Source organism: Oratosquilla oratoria, chromosome 34, assembly GCF_046742065.1.
Source record: "Oratosquilla oratoria isolate Oo_2021 chromosome 34, ASM4674206v1, whole genome shotgun sequence".
Lineage (NCBI taxonomy): Eukaryota > Metazoa > Arthropoda > Malacostraca > Stomatopoda > Squillidae > Oratosquilla > Oratosquilla oratoria.
Window position 1 is genome coordinate 16,906,842 of NC_134810.1, and position 14,816 is coordinate 16,921,657.

At 54.7% G+C, this 14,816-nt stretch overlaps 1 protein-coding gene across 3 annotated transcripts in view; it reads right to left on the minus strand.

Annotated features, from left to right (window-relative positions):
• The window catches only part of LOC143018074 (uncharacterized), a 98,887-nt gene that overhangs the window by 1,098 nt on the left and 82,973 nt on the right, over positions 1-14,816 (minus strand). For all 3 annotated transcript variants that reach the window (XM_076173169.1, XM_076173170.1, XM_076173171.1), the window contains exons 3-4: positions 7,410-7,646; positions 1-2,789 (exon numbers count right to left, since the gene is read on the minus strand). The exon at positions 1-2,789 is cut by the window's left edge and continues 1,098 nt beyond it. In XM_076173169.1, the coding sequence (XP_076029284.1) occupies positions 1-2,789; positions 7,410-7,553 (2,933 nt within the window). In that variant the 5' untranslated portion in view covers positions 7,554-7,646. The remainder of the gene's footprint in view (positions 2,790-7,409; positions 7,647-14,816) is intronic.

The window sequence follows — 14,816 nt, forward strand, 5'->3', positions numbered from 1 at the left end:
TGGCTAAATCTATAAATGGTTATCTTGTGTCTTTGTGGGCTTTTGATTTCAAGTAGAGAAGTGTGGTGTTGGAGACAATGTTTAACCAAGTACTTATTTTCGTAGAAGCGTGCCGAGCATACTCCACAGCCATAATTAGGCCTCAGTAGCCCAAGCAACCCCCGATGCCTTGCACCAATATGACCTGCTAATGCCTCATTGTCACAAAACTTGACACGGCAACCATTGCATCGAAACATGCGTAGGGGTGAATACAGCTTGAGGCTGCTGAAGGGGGAAAAGTCCACTGCACCATCACTACTTGCACTGTCTTTTGGGTCTGCGGATGCCCCAGTTTCACCAATGGCACAATTAGGCTGTGAGGAGGACCCATGGTGGTTGTGCTGTGTAGCACTGGAAGAAAACTGTGGCAGAGAGACTGGCTTAGGTTTACGGAATGTTCTTGGGGCTGTTATGCTTGAAATTGGAGGTGTACTGGTAACCATTGTGGCACCCATAGCAACATTTTCATCCAGGTTGATGTTCTCTTTGTCACGCTGTTTAAATGCTTTTCGTGATCGAAGTCCAAGACCTAACTTCCTACGTTTCTTGCGATTGCCATTTGCAGCCTCATTCATGTCAATAAAATCTGCTGCTGACAGACTGTCAATGCGGATAGGAATCTTTCTTTCTTCTCCATTTATAGCTTGCCCATTCCTTTGAGTTGTTTTTTGCACAACCTGAGAAGGGACTGTAGTTCTTGGGGCAGGTTCTGGACGCTTGGGATCAGGTGGGGTGAGATGTTCCCGTGCATCTGGTTCAAAAACTTCTTCACTTGTAACAGGTGGGACACTGAAACGCAATTCTCTCTTCACGCTTGGTCGCTTCATCAAGCCATTACCACTTGGATATCGAAGAATACCTTTGCTACTACAACGTTCAGGGGGGCCATGCTGCTGCTCTGGTTTTTGTCCATCCTGTTTGCATGGAATAGGTACAGTTGGCTGTGTTTGTGCTTGGTGTACTTGTTCAGGTGGAAGAGATGCTTTGGAATGCCCAGTATGGGATGACCAAGTCTGATCCGATTCCACAGTGTCAACACTCCTGGCAGAAGTATCATGTGCTCCCAGCTGAACAGACCCTAACTTGTTACTAAGTCCAGGCGTTGAAGTGAGCCCTGGCTCAAAGGATGTAACTTGTAATAAGTCAATAGTTGAAACACTTTTGATGGACTCGTGGCTTCCCTGACTTGTGTAGGGACGGAAGGTGTCTTGAATAAGTGCATCAAACTGGCGATCATGAACCTGCATCAGGTGGTATAATAAAACTTGTTCACCTGTCTTGCACACTGGAACTTTCTTGGGACAAAAGGCACAGTGTAACCCTGAAGCATCACATGTTAGACGTTGGTGTTTTGAAAGTAGTTCAATAACACAGGAACGATGGAAATCTGACAAATGTTTGGCTAAAACACTACCATTGAGGAATCTAGCATGGCACACTGGACAAAACTGCAGTTGTACTTGTCCAGCACGACGCTCTAGAAGGGTTTCCAGTTCACCCTTGTGTGATTTGTGAATGTGTGTTCCTAGGCTCTTCTCATACCCAAAGTATCGAGGACAGAATGGACAAAAGATATTCCTAGGAATATGACCTGCATAGTTGGCTAATTTGCCAGCCAGATCAGCCAGTACTGAACCATTGCAAGGACTCTTAATATATGGGCTGGACATCTCAACATACCCAGGTGAAACTTTTCGTAGAGGTGTGGAGGGTGTGGAAGGAGGTGATGGATGTGCATCTTGAAGAAAGGATGCACGCCTCATCTCTTCACATTCAGAATCACTCAGAGAGTCGCGTTCTTCTCTAACACCTGTCCACAGCTGTATATATGAATGGTTAATGGCATGGGAAGGACTTACTTCATTTTTGTGAAAATCTTTTGGTGTGGATGGCAAGCTGTTAGGGCTAGGTGGTCGAAGTGTTATTTCAGAGGATGCAGATTTCTTTAAGGGTGTAGAAGCACAGGGCATAGGTGTGGCCACATGTGTGGCTTTTGTCTGATCTGAAGATGCAAAGGTGGTTGGTGTTCTGGGAGGAGGGACATTGACATAAGCTGGCTGCTTCCGCTCTTGACTTGCCTTTGGCAGCAAAGGAGGAATATTGTCATACAGGCTAGATGGTCTTTGTTGCTGCTGTCCATACAGTGATTCCATGGCTTGTTTTGATTCTACTACTGCAATGGTTGCCAGGGCACTCTTACTTCTGGGGCACTGCTGCTGTTGTAGATGTGGAGGTTTCTGATGAGATCCTTTATCCACCTCAGATTGGGTATGATGGAAAGCTTCAGTGTTGGACAAAGGACGCACACTGGCTCCCAAAGTATATACATGCTGCTGCTGCTGCTGTTGCTGATTTTGATACTGTTGTTGCAGCTGGTTCTGATGCTGTTGCTGTTGCGGATGGTGAAGTTCATGTTCCTTTCCAAGAGACTGTGGATGCTGCAGTTCAATTGAACTTTTGCCCATAGCAGCAATGACAGGAACGCATGCTCCACCACCACCACCACCACTGGAACTTGTCAGTTCTCCATAGTGGCCATTAGGTAGCTTGTTAGCTTGTAAACCAGCATGCACTTGAAGTGATGAAGTAGCAGACATTGGTCTCTTGCAACTCCTTTGACCATTGTTTGTATTGTCATTAATGCTGTTAGTACTACCGCTTACATCATCAGTGGTGTCACTTCCCTCTGCTGGCTTTTTGTTTGGGTTGGGTCTGTTGACTATGTGGGCAAGGTTGGTGGTTGAACCCTGGAACAAACATTTCTATTAAAACAAATGCATTACAAACAATCATAGAAATTGAAAAAGGGGGATATGGTGGAGGAAGAAGAGTGCTGCCAAAATGTTTCCATGTGTGATGTTCAGGGCAGGGCTCCAACCCGAATTCTAGTAAGTGGGCCATCAATTGTACATTAATATGATACAGATGAGAGCAGAAGGAAAAGATTGGTAGAATGAGAAGAAAGATAGGTGTGTTTGCAGTGTGTGATCGAAATTGAAAGGGGAAGGCGAGTTTGAATTTGGGAATGTGATAAATATAGTATTGGGAGTGACGAGAGGGTGAGGGAAGGAAGGAGTGGCATTGTTGTGTGTAGTGGAGTGAGGTATCATTGAGGATGATGTGGGTGAGACTGGAATGGGAGTTATGGAGATTTGTGGATGCATATGGCCCTGGTAATGAGAACAGCAACAAGGAGAGAGAAAGAAGCATTTTGAGTAACTTAATAAGTGTGTGGAAAGTTTTGGGAGAAATGTGAATGTTGTAGTGTTAGGGGATCTTAATGCTAGAGTAGATGAGGATGGAACTGTAGGGAAGTATATGACAGCAGGAAGGAATGACAATGGAGAGATGTTGGAGATGTGTATAAAAGGAAATAATGGTATAGACTCCTGTATTTTTATTTATTTGTTTTTTTGTGAATATTCTTATGCCAAGGAAAAGATGCAAACAGTGTTGAAAAAAAAAGGAGCCTCAATCTATGTGGACCAGGATGATTGGTGTTCAAAAAGAGAACTGGAAGAGGTCTGGATGTAAATGTGTTCAGAGGAAAGGGCAGTGGAAGGGACACTGATAATGCAAGTTAAGTGGAGAAAGAAAGATCACCAGGCAAAGTTGAGAGGGATATGGGATGTAATGAAAGCTAAAGGAAATATGGAGTAGATGAAGAATGAACATATTTCAAGGAGGAAGTATTAAAGTGCACAAGGACAGTCGAATAAAGAGGATGGGAGGAAGCAGGAGAGGGTAAAGGTGGCAGAAAGAAAGTAGTCATATGAGGAATAGAGCAAAAAAGAAATGTGGAAACATGAGAGGTACTGAGTAAAAAGAGTGGAAGCAAAATGCAAGGTGATAGGGAAAGAGGAGAATGGATGAGAGCTGGAGTAAGTGTTTGAAGAATTTTGAAAAGAAAAATGTTAAGAAGTGAAAAGAGTGAGGGGGAGGCAAACTGGGTAGAGAGGAAAGCATAAAGGGTACTGATGGACAGATGTTAATGGATGCGAGATCAATGAATAGAGGAGTGGAAAATTTCATGTTAAATGTAGAAGATACATACATATACCAAGGCTTTTTCCCCCTTACAAGGGGGGTAGCCAAAAAGAAAAAGGCATAAAATCATTCCCACCAATTCCATCCCTGAATACACTCCACCCTCCCTCTTCTCTTAGCACATCCTGAATGACGGGTCATCCCTGTACCCTGTCCACTGCCCTGGGTCAGAAGCAGTGTCACAAGACACAGCACATCCACAGCAAGGCCGCTTCATTAAATTGGCGACCCCCCCTCTCCGTCCCCCCATTGCATAAAATGAGAGGACGGGGAGAAATCCCTTCTGGCTGCGTCAAATTTTGCTCACACATACTACCTCACCCCCCATCCACCCGCCCATTCCACCTCATGCAATCACAACATCATCCATATACAACCATTCTCCATTCAACCCTGTCTTCTGTCCTCTCCCGTCCTTCCTCAACAGACATTCCCCTCTTCCCCAAAGCCCCCTTCACCCCATCCATCCACCTCATCCTAGGACGTCCCCTCATGTTCACTCCCTCCACATCTGCCTTCCACACCTCTTTTACTAGTCTTTCTTCACTCATTCTTTCCATGTGTCCAAACCATCCTAATACTCTTTCATCAACCCTATCTCCCAGCTCCTTTTCCACCCCTTGTTCTCCTCACCTCCTCATTTCTCACTCTATCTAGCCCAGTATCCCCCATCATACTTCTCAGACACCTCATCTCAAACACATTCAAACTCCTCCTCTCTTCTTCTCTTATGTTCCATGTTTCTGCCCCATACAGTGCTGTTGGCACAATCACTCCTTCATACAGTCTCCTCTTCGCATCCATTCCCAAATGTCTATTCCTCATTACACTCTTTAATCCACCAAGGCATTTACTCGCTTCTCTCAATCTACATTCTACCTCCACTTTCACTCCACCTTTCCCTGCCACATTTGCACCCAAGTATCTCAAACTATCCACTTCCTCCAGTCGCTCTCCTTTAATGCTCACTTCCAGTCTACTGCCACTTTCACCCCTTGTACATCTCATCACCTTACTTTTACCCACATTTGTCTTTAGCTTTCTTCTATCACATACTCTCCCAAACTCTGCCACCAACTTCCTCAATCCCTCCTCCGATCCTGCCACAAGCGCAGTGTCGTCCGCAAACAACAGCTGGCTCACCTCCCACTTTTCTCCATTTTCTTTAACCATCTCCAATCCCTTGCCCACTACCCTTGCATTTACCTCTTGCACCACCCCATCCATGTATAAGTTGAACAGCCAGGGCGACATAACGCATCCTTGACGAAGTCCCACCTTTACCTCGAACCACTCACTCTCTCCATTTCCAATCCTGACACAAGCTCTACTATTCTCATAAAAACACTTGACAGCTCCCAGAAGCTTTCCTCCTATCCCATATATCTGCATAACCTCCCACAGTGCCTTCCTGTCTACCCTATCATAAGCCTTTTCCAGATCCATAAATCCCAAAAAACATCCTACCCCTTTCCTATAGCTTTCTCACATATCTGTCTTACCACAAAGATCTGATCTACACAACCTCTACCTGTCCTAAATCCACACTGTTCCTCACCAATTACTCCTGTTCCTCTCCTAATCCTCTCAATCAAGATCCTCCCATAAGCCTTCCCAACTACACTCAACAAGCTAATCCCTCTGAAACTACTACATTCACACATGTCCCCTTTTCCCTTGTAAAGAGGAACTATACAGGCACTCTACCCTCTCTCCAACAAACATTAAATAACCTCACCAACCAGTCCACCATCACTGTACCTCCCTTAACAACTGCCTTCACCTCATCCCTCCTTATTTCTCCTCATCACTCTCATTTTCTTTGCACATCCCACTGCAGCAATCTTTCCTTCCCTATCCTCCACATTTAGCAACTCCCTAAAATATTCTGCCCATCTTCCCCTTGCTGCCTTCTCTTCCATTGTAGAGATATAGGATGTAGAAGATAGGATAGGTTTTACTGCCTTCTCTTCCAATGTAGATATATAGGATGTAGAAGATAGGATAGGTTTTGATTGGCAGTGGAATATGCTAGGAAAATGACTAGGATTACATATGGTTGTCAAGGGGAATGTCTGACAAAAGTGGTTGTGAAACAAGTTTTTCATACAGATGTACTCCTGGAATAGCCTAGGTGATAATAGAGCACAAGCTGGAACCATATATGAATTTTGAACAAAGTATATTAATTGGGGAATAAGAGACTTAATCCTATTGCATAATTCCCTTCCTGTAGGCCTACAATACAGTTAGGTAAATACAATATTTATCCCACCTCTGCAGCAGGTATCTTATATATTTACTTTAGTTCTGACTAATAACAGTGTTAGGCTGGTAGTCTTGCCCCAATTGGGCACCAAATGTTAGGCTGGCTGAGGCAAACTCTGATGGAAAGCTGGTTTTATTTAGCAATGAATGTTGGGCCCCAGTATGGGGAAGGAGGGGGGGGGGGGACGAGACAGCGAGGAAGGTGACGACTGTGTTTCAAGTCGTGTCCCCGGGCGATCTGCTTGCGAGAGAGCAAGGGGGGTGAGAAAGTAGGAGCAGTGAGCCAGGATCACGTATTATGCACCGAGGCGATCTGGTTGCGGGGATTGGGGGGGAGGTGAGAACGCAAGTAGCGAGCCAGGTTCACGTATGATGCTCCGAAGCGATCTGCTTGCGAGGTAACAGGGGGTGGGGTGAGAAACCATGGAACAGCGAGCCAGGCTCACGTATGATGCTCCGAGGCGATCTGAATCTTTGACGTTGATCTATCCTTTATATACACGGATAGGTCATGACCCGTGCTCCTAATTGCCGTGAGGTCAAGCGTGAGGCGAGGGATGGCGGATGCAAAAACGTTCTCAGGCCGCTGACTCACGTAGAGGATACGAGGCGGGTATTGCACGTGAGTTCCTTCAAAAGGGCTTTGTGGTCACAAGGCAGACCCTAGCACTGGTTAGTCATCCTTGGGGGAGGGTCAAATGTCATGGACAGAGAAGAGGTGAGGACCACTAACAAACAAAATCTTTAATGCAGCTAGAATCCTGGTAAGACATATGATAAGACTGAAAGCATTACCAGATCTATTAACACTAAAGGGTCCAAAGGGAAAAGCTAACCAGATCGTGGTGTTCACGTAAATGAAGAGGGTATATTGTATCAACAGAAGAGATCTCTTAATTAAAGATGGAAAGGCTTCATGAAGTCACGAAAACAAATTGAACAAGACTTGAAGGTGACAGCCCACGTTGAGCGAGACAGGAACCCATAAGCATTGCTCCCTTTCCATATACTACATGTAATGATGTAATTCAAATCTACAAAAAATATCTCACCTGTTGCTGAGAAGTCTGTGGGGGCAGGAGTAACTCTAGGAACTGAAGGTCTGCGATCTCTTGATGGAGGGATGCAAGAACGCGTGACCAGTCGGCTGAAGACACAACTGTCTCACTGCTACTGTTGCCAAAGACATCATCCATAGTTGGGTTCCTCAGTTTGAATGAATGCCTTGAACTGTTGGATGTTACTGCAACAGTGAGATTTATTCTTGTTTCACAGCCCTGTCACTGCATCTGGGGAACAATAAAGACAATGAGTAATCGGAAAATGAACCTGCAAAACATTTTACAAATCATATCAATCAATCCACTGCCTGAGATCTCTTGTAAAAGACCCATGGCAATGACCATTGAACAGGCCCATAGGTCACTCAAAGAAAAATATTGTGTTGTCTAGAGATAGTATGGGGCAGTGTACATTGTGTTCAGCATCATCTGTATGATGGTTGCATCTACAGGGGGAGGGATAGGAAGGGGAAGGAGGCGGACAGGGAGGGAAAGACATATGATAAGACTGTGTTGTCTAGGGAGAGGGGAAGGTAGGGATGGGGGAGAGGGACGGTGGGAGGTAGAGAGGGAAGGTGGGAGGTAGGGAGGGGGGAGAGGGAGATGGGTGGTAGGGAGGGGGGAGAGGGAAGGTGGGAGGTAGGGGGGAGATGGGTGGTAGGGAGGGGAGAGAGAGAAGTAGGGACGTGGGAGGGGGGGAGGGAAGTAGGGACATGGAAGGTGGGAGGTAGGGATGGGGGAGAGGGAAGGAGGGATGTAGTGAGGGGGGAAAGGGACGGTGGGAGGTAGGGATAGGGGAGAGGGACGGTGGGAGATAGGGAGGGGGATTGTGATGGGAGGTGGGTGGTTGGGAGGGGGGAGAGGGAGGGAGATGGGTGGTAGGGAGGGGGGAGAGGGAAGTTGGAAGATGGGTGGTAGGGAAGGGGGAGAGGGAAAGTGGGAGATGGGTGGTAGGGAGGGGGGAGAGGGAAGGCGGGAGGGGGGATTGGGATGGAGGGAGGGGGAAGGAGGGAGATGGGTGGTAGGGAGGGGGGAGAGGGGAGATGGGTGGTAGGGAGAGGGAGAGTGGTGGTAGGAGAGGGGGAGATGGGTGGTAGGGAGGGGGGAGATAGCGAGGGGGACGGTAGGAGGTAGGGAGGGGGGAGAGGGAAGGAGGGAGGTGGTTGGTAGGGAGGGGGAGAGGGAAGGAGGGAGGTGGTTGGTAGGGAGGGGGAGAGGGAAGGAGGGAGGTGGTTGGTAGGGAGGGGGAGAGGGAAGGAGGGAGATGGGTGGTAGGGAGGGGGAGAGGGAAGGAGGGAGGTGGTTGGTAGGGAGGGGGGAGAGGGAAGGTGAAAGGTAGGGAGGGAAGTTGGGAGAGGGACGGTGGGAGGTAGGGAGGGGGGAGAGGGAAGGTGAAAGGTAGGGAGGGGGGAGAGGGAAGGTGAAAGGTAGGGAGGGGGGAGAGGGAAGGTGGGAGGTAGGGAGAGGGAAGGAGGGAGATGGGTGGTGGGTGGTAGGGAGGGTGAGAGGGAGTTGGAGGTAGGGAGGGGGACGAGGGAAGGAGGGAGGTGGGTGGTAGGGAGGGGGGAGAGGGAAGGTGGGAGGTAGGGAGGGGGAGAGGGACGGTGGGAGGTAGGGAGGGGGGAGAGGGAAGGTGAAAGGTAGGGAGGGGGGAGAGGGAAGGTGAAAAGTAGGGAGGGGGGAGAGGGAAGGTGGGAGGTAGGCAAGGGGGAGAGGGAAGGTGAAAGGTAGAGAGGGGGAGAGGGAAGGTGGAGATGGGTGGTAGGGAGGGGGGAGATGGGTGGGAGGGAAGGAGGGAGATGGGTGGTAGGGAGGGGGTGAGAGAAGGGATGGGGGAGAGGGACTGTGGGAGGTAGGGGGAGATAGCGAGGGGGACGGTGGGAGGTAGGGGGAGATAGCGAGGGGGACGGTGGGAGGTAGGGAGGGGGGAGAGGGAAGGAGGGAGGTAGGGGGAGATAGCGAGGGGGACGGTGGGAGGTAGGGAGGGGGGAGAGGGAAGGAGGGAGGTGGTTGGTAGGGAGGGGGAGAGGGAAGGAGGGAGGTGGTTGGTAGGGAGGGGGAGAGGGAAGGAGGGAGATGGGTGGTAGGGAGGGGGACGAGGGAAGGAGGGAGGTGGGTGGTTGGGAGGGGGGAGAGGGAAGGTGGGAGGTAGGGAGGGGGGAGAGGGAAGGTGAAAGATAGGGAGGGAAGTTGGGAGGGGGAAGAGGGACGGTGAAAGGTAGGGAGGGGGGAGAGGGACGGTGGGAGGTAGGGAGAGGGAAGGAGGGAGATGGGTGGTAGGGAGGGGGAGAGGGACGGTGGGAGGTAGGGAGAGGGAAGGGGGAGAGGGAAGGTGGGAGATGGGTGGGAGGGAAGGAGGGAGATGGGTGGTAGGGAGGGGGTGAGGGAAGGAGGTAGGGATGGGGGAGAGGGACTGTGGGAGGTAGGGGAGAGGAGAGGGACGGTGGGAGGTAGGGAGGGGGGAGAGGGAAGGAGGGAGATGGGTGGTAGGGAGGGGGGAGAGGGACGGTGGGAGGTAGGGAGGGGGGAGAGGGAAGGTGAAAGGTAGGTAGGGGGGAGAGGGAAGGTGGAGATGGGTGGTAGGGAGGAGGGAGATGGGTGGGAGGGAAGGAGGGAGATGGGTGGTAGGGAGGGGGTGAGAGAAGGGATGGGGGAGGTAGGGGGACGGTGGGAGGCAGGGAGGGGGGAGAGGGACGGTGGGAGGTAGGGAGGGGAGGTAGGGAGAGGGAAGGAGGGAGATGGGTGGTAGGGAGGGGGGAGAGGGAAGGTGGGAGGTAGGGAGGGGGGAGAGGGAAGGAGGGAGGTGGTTGGTAGGGAAGGAGGGAGATGGGTGGTAGGGTGGGGGGTGAGGGAAGGAGGTAGGGATGGGGGAGAGGGACTGTGGTAGGTAGGGGAGAGGGAAGGTGGGGGGAGAGGGAAGGTGGGAGGGAGGGGTACGGTGGGAGGTAGGAGAGGAAGGAGGAAGGTGGTGGTAGGGAGGGGGAGAGGGAAGGAGGGAGGTGGTTGGTAGGGAGGGGGAGAGGGAAGGAGGGAGGTGGTTGGTAGGGAGGGGGAGAGGGAAGGAGGGAGATGGGTGGTAGGGAGGGGGGAGAGGGACGGTGGGAGGTAGGGAGGGGGGAGAGGGAAGGAGGGAGTTGGGTGGTAGGGAGGGGGGAGAGGGACGGTGGGAGGTAGGGAGGGGGAGAGGGAAGGGGGAGATGGGTGGTAGGGAAGGTGGAGATGGGTGGTAGGGAGGGGGGAGATGGGTGGGAGGGAAGGAGGGAGATGGGTGGTAGGGAGGGGGTGAGAGAAGGGATGGGGGAGAGGGACTGTGGGAGGTAGGGGGAGAGGAGAGGGACGGTGGGAGGTAGGGAGGGGGGAGAGGGACGGTGGGAGGTAGGGAGAGGGACGGTGGGAGGTAGGGAGAGGGAAGGAGGGAGGGGGGAGAGGGAAGGTGGGAGATGGGTGGGAGGGAAGGAGGGAGATGGGTGGTAGGGAGGGGGTGAGGGAAGGAGGTAGGGATGGGGGAGAGGGACTGTGGTAGGTAGGGGAGAGGGAAGGTGGGAGGGAGGGGTTACGGTGGGTGGTAGGAGAGGGAAGGAGGGAGGTGGTTGGTTGGGAGGGGGAGAGGGAAGGAGGGAGATGGGTGGTAGGGAGGGGGACGAGGGAAAGAGGGAGGTGGGTGGTAGGGACGGGGGAGAGGGAAGGAGGGGGATGGGTGGGAGGGGAGGGGGGGAGAGGGAAGGTGAAAGGTAGGTAGGGGGGAGAGGGAAGGTGGAGATGGGTGGGAGGGAAGGAGGGAGATGGGTGGTAGGGAGGGGGTGAGGGAGGGAGGGGGACGGTTGGAGGCAGGGAGGGGGGAGAGGGACGGTGGGAGATGGGTGGGAGAGGAAGGAGGGAGATGGGTGGTAGGGAGGGGGTGAGGGAAGGAGGTAGGGATGGGGGAGGTGGGAGAGGGAATGTGGGGAGGTAGGGGAGAGGGAAGGAGGGAGGGAGGGGTACGGTGGGGAGGTAGGAGAGGGAAGGAGGAAGGTGGTTGGTAGGGAGGGGGAGAGGGAACGAGGGAGGTGGGTGGTAGGGGAGAGGGACGAGGGAAGGAGGGAGGTGGTTGGTAGGGAGGGGGAGAGGGAAGGAGGGAGGTGGTTGGTAGGGAGGGGGAGAGGGAAGGAGGGAGGTGGTTGGTAGGGAGGGGGAGAGGGAAGGAGGGAGGTGGTTGGTAGGGAGGGGGAGAGGGAAGGAGGGAGATGGGTGGTAGGGAGGGGGGAGAGGGAAGGTGGGAGGTAGGGAGGGGGGAGAGGGAAGGTGAAAGGTAGGGAGGGGGAGAGGGAAGGTGGGAGGTAGGGGGAGATAGCGAGGGGGACGGTGGGAGGTAGGGAGGGGGGAGAGGGAAGGAGGGAGGTGGTTGGTAGGGAGGGGGAGAGGGAAGGAGGGAGGTGGTTGGTAGGGAGGGGGAGAGGGAAGGAGGGAGGTGGTTGGTAGGGAGGGGGAGAGGGAAGGAGGGAGATGGGTGGTAGGGAAGGAGGTGGGTGGTTGGGAGGGGGGAGAGGGAAGGTTGGAGGTAGGGAGGCGGAAGTTGGGACGTAGGGAGGGAAGTTGGGAGGGGGGAGAGGGAAGGTGAAAGGTAGGGAGGGAAGTTGGGAGAGGGACGGTGGGAGGTAGGGAGGGGGGAGAGGGAAGGTGAAAGGTAGGGAGGGGGGAGAGGGAAGGTGAAAGGTAGGGAGGGGGGAGAGGGAAGGTGAAAGGTAGGGAGGGGGGAGAGGGAAGGTGGGAGGTAGGCAAGGGGGAGAGGGAACGTAGGGAGGGGGAGAGGGTAGGAGGGAGATGGGTGGTAGGGAGGAAGGGGGAGGGAGAGGGATGGTGTGATGTAGGGAGGGGGGACGAGGGAAGGTTGGAGGTAGGTAGAGGGGAGAGGGACGGTGGGATGTAGGGAGGGGGGGAGGAGGGGATGGTGGGAGGTGGGGAGAGGTGGGAGGTAGGGAGGGGGAGAGGGAAGGAGGGAGATGGGTGGTAGGGAGGGGGGAGAGGGAAGGTGGGAGGTAGGGAGGGGGGAGAGGGACGGTGGGAGGTAGGGAGGGGGGAGAGGGACGAGGGACAGTGGGAGGTAGGGGGAGATAGCGAGGGGGGAGAGGGACAGTGGGAGGTAGGGGGAGATAGCGAGGGGGGAGAGGGAAGGAGGGAGGTGGTTGGTAGGGAGGGGGAGAGGGAAGGAGGGAGGTGGTTGGTAGGGAGGGGGAGAGGGAAGGAGGGAGATGGGTGGTAGGGAGGGGGGAGATAGCGAGGGGGACGGTAGGAGGTAGGGAGGGGGAGAGGGAAGGAGGGAGGTGGTTGGTAGGGAGGGGGAGAGGGAAGGAGGGAGGTGGGTGGTAGGGAGAGGGAAGGTGGGAGGTAGGGGGAGATAGCGAGGGGGACGGTGGGAGGTAGGGAGGGGGAGAGGGAAGGAGGGAGATGGGTGGTAGGGAGGGGGACGAGGGAAGGAGGGAGGTGGGTGGTAGGGAGGGGGGAGAGGGAAGGTGGGAGGTAGGGAGGGGGACGGTGGGAGGTAGGGAGGGGGAGAGGGAAGGTGAAAGGTAGGGAGGGGGGAGAGGGAAGGAGGGAGGTGGTTGGTAGGGAGGGGGAGAGGGAAGGAGGGAGGTGGTTGGCTAGGGAGGGGGGAAGAGCAAGGAGGGAGGTGGTTGGTAGGGAGGGGGGAGAGGGAAGTGAACGTGGTTGGTTGGGTGGGGGGAGAGGGAAGGTGAAAGGTAGGGAGGGGGGAGAGGGAAGGTGGGAGGTAGGGAGGGGGAGAGGGAAGGTGGGAGGGGGGAGGTAGGGGGAGATAGCGAGGGGGACGGTGGGAGGTAGGGAGGGGGGAGAGGGAAGGTGAAAGGTAGGGAGGGGGGAGAGGGAAGGTGGGAGGTAGGCAAGGGGTAGAGGGGAGGTAGGGAGGTGGTTGGTAGGAAGGGGGAGAGGGTAGGAGGGAGATGGGTGGTAGGGAGGGGGGAGAGGGAAGGAGGGAGGTAGGGAGGGGGGAGAGGGCACGGTGGGAGGTAGGGAGGAGATAGGGAGGGGGACGGTGGGAGGTAGGGAGGGGGGAGAGGGAAGGTGAAAGGTAGGTAGGGGGAGAGGGAAGGTGGAGATGGGTGGTAGGGAGGGGGGAGAGGGAAGGTGAAAGGTAGGTAGGGGGAGAGGGAAGGTGGAGATGGGTGGTAGGGAGGGGGGAGATGGGTGGGAGGGAAGGAGGGAGATGGGTGGTAGGGAGGGGGAGAGGGAAGGAGGGAGGTGGTTGGTAGGGAGGGGGAGAGGGAAGGTGAAAGGTAGGGAGGGGGAGAGGGAAGGAGGGAGGTGGTTGGTAGGGAGGGGGAGAGGGAAGGAGGGAGGTGGTTGGTAGGGAAGGGGAGAGGGAAGGAGGGAGGTGGTTGGTAGGGAGGGGGGAGAGGGAAGGTGAAAGGTAGGGAGGGAAGTTGGGAGAGGGACGGTGGGAGGTAGGGAGGGGGGAGAGGGAAGGTGAAAGGTAGGGAGGGGGGAGAGGGAAGGTGAAAGGTAGGGAGGGAGGGAGAGAGGAAGGTGGTAGGGAGAGGGAGAGGGAGGTAGGGAGGGGGAGGGATGGTTGGGAGAGGCAAGGGGGAAGGGAGATGGGTTGGTAGGGAGGGGGGGGAGAGGGAAGGAGGGAGATGGGTTGGTAGGGGAGGGGGGAGAGGGAAGGGGGAGGTGGGGGTAGGGGTGTTGGAGGGGGAGGAGAGGAAGGTAGGGAGGGGGGAGAGGGAAGGTGGGAGGTTGAAGGGGGAGAGGGAAGGAGGGAGGATGGGGTTGGTAGGGAGGGGGCGAGAGGGAGGAGTAAAGGAGGGTAGGGAGTGGGAAGGTGGTTGGTTGGGTGGGGGGAGAGGGAAGGAGATAGTGGGGTGGTAGGGAGGGGGACGGTGGGAGGTAGGGAGGGGGGGGAGGTAAGGTGAAGGTAGGGAGGGGGGAGAGGAAGGAGGGAGGTGGGTGGTAGGGAGGGGGGAGAGGGAAGGTGCGAGGTAGGGAGGGGGTGAGGAGGGAAGTTGGGAGGTAGGGGAGGGGGGAGGGAGGAGGGAGGGGGGGTAGGGAGGGGGAGAGGGAGGAGGGATGGAGGTAGGGGAGGGGGGAGAGGGAAGGTGAAAGGTAGGGAGGGGGGGAGGAGGGAGGTAGGGAGCTAGGGAAGGGGGAGAGGGGGGGGAGGAGGGGGTGGGAGGTAGGGAGGGGGGAGAGGGAAGGAGGGAGGTGGGTGGTAGGGGAGGGGGAGGGAGAGGGAAGGTGGGAGGTAGGGAGGGGGGGAGATGGGCTGGTAGGAGGGGGGGAGAGGGGAAGGTGGAAGGTAGGTAGGGGGAGATGGAAGGTGGAGATGGGTGTGGTAGGGAGGGGGGAGATGGGTGGTAGGGAAGGAGGGAGATGGGTTGGTAGGGAGGGGTGGAGAGGGAAGGAGGG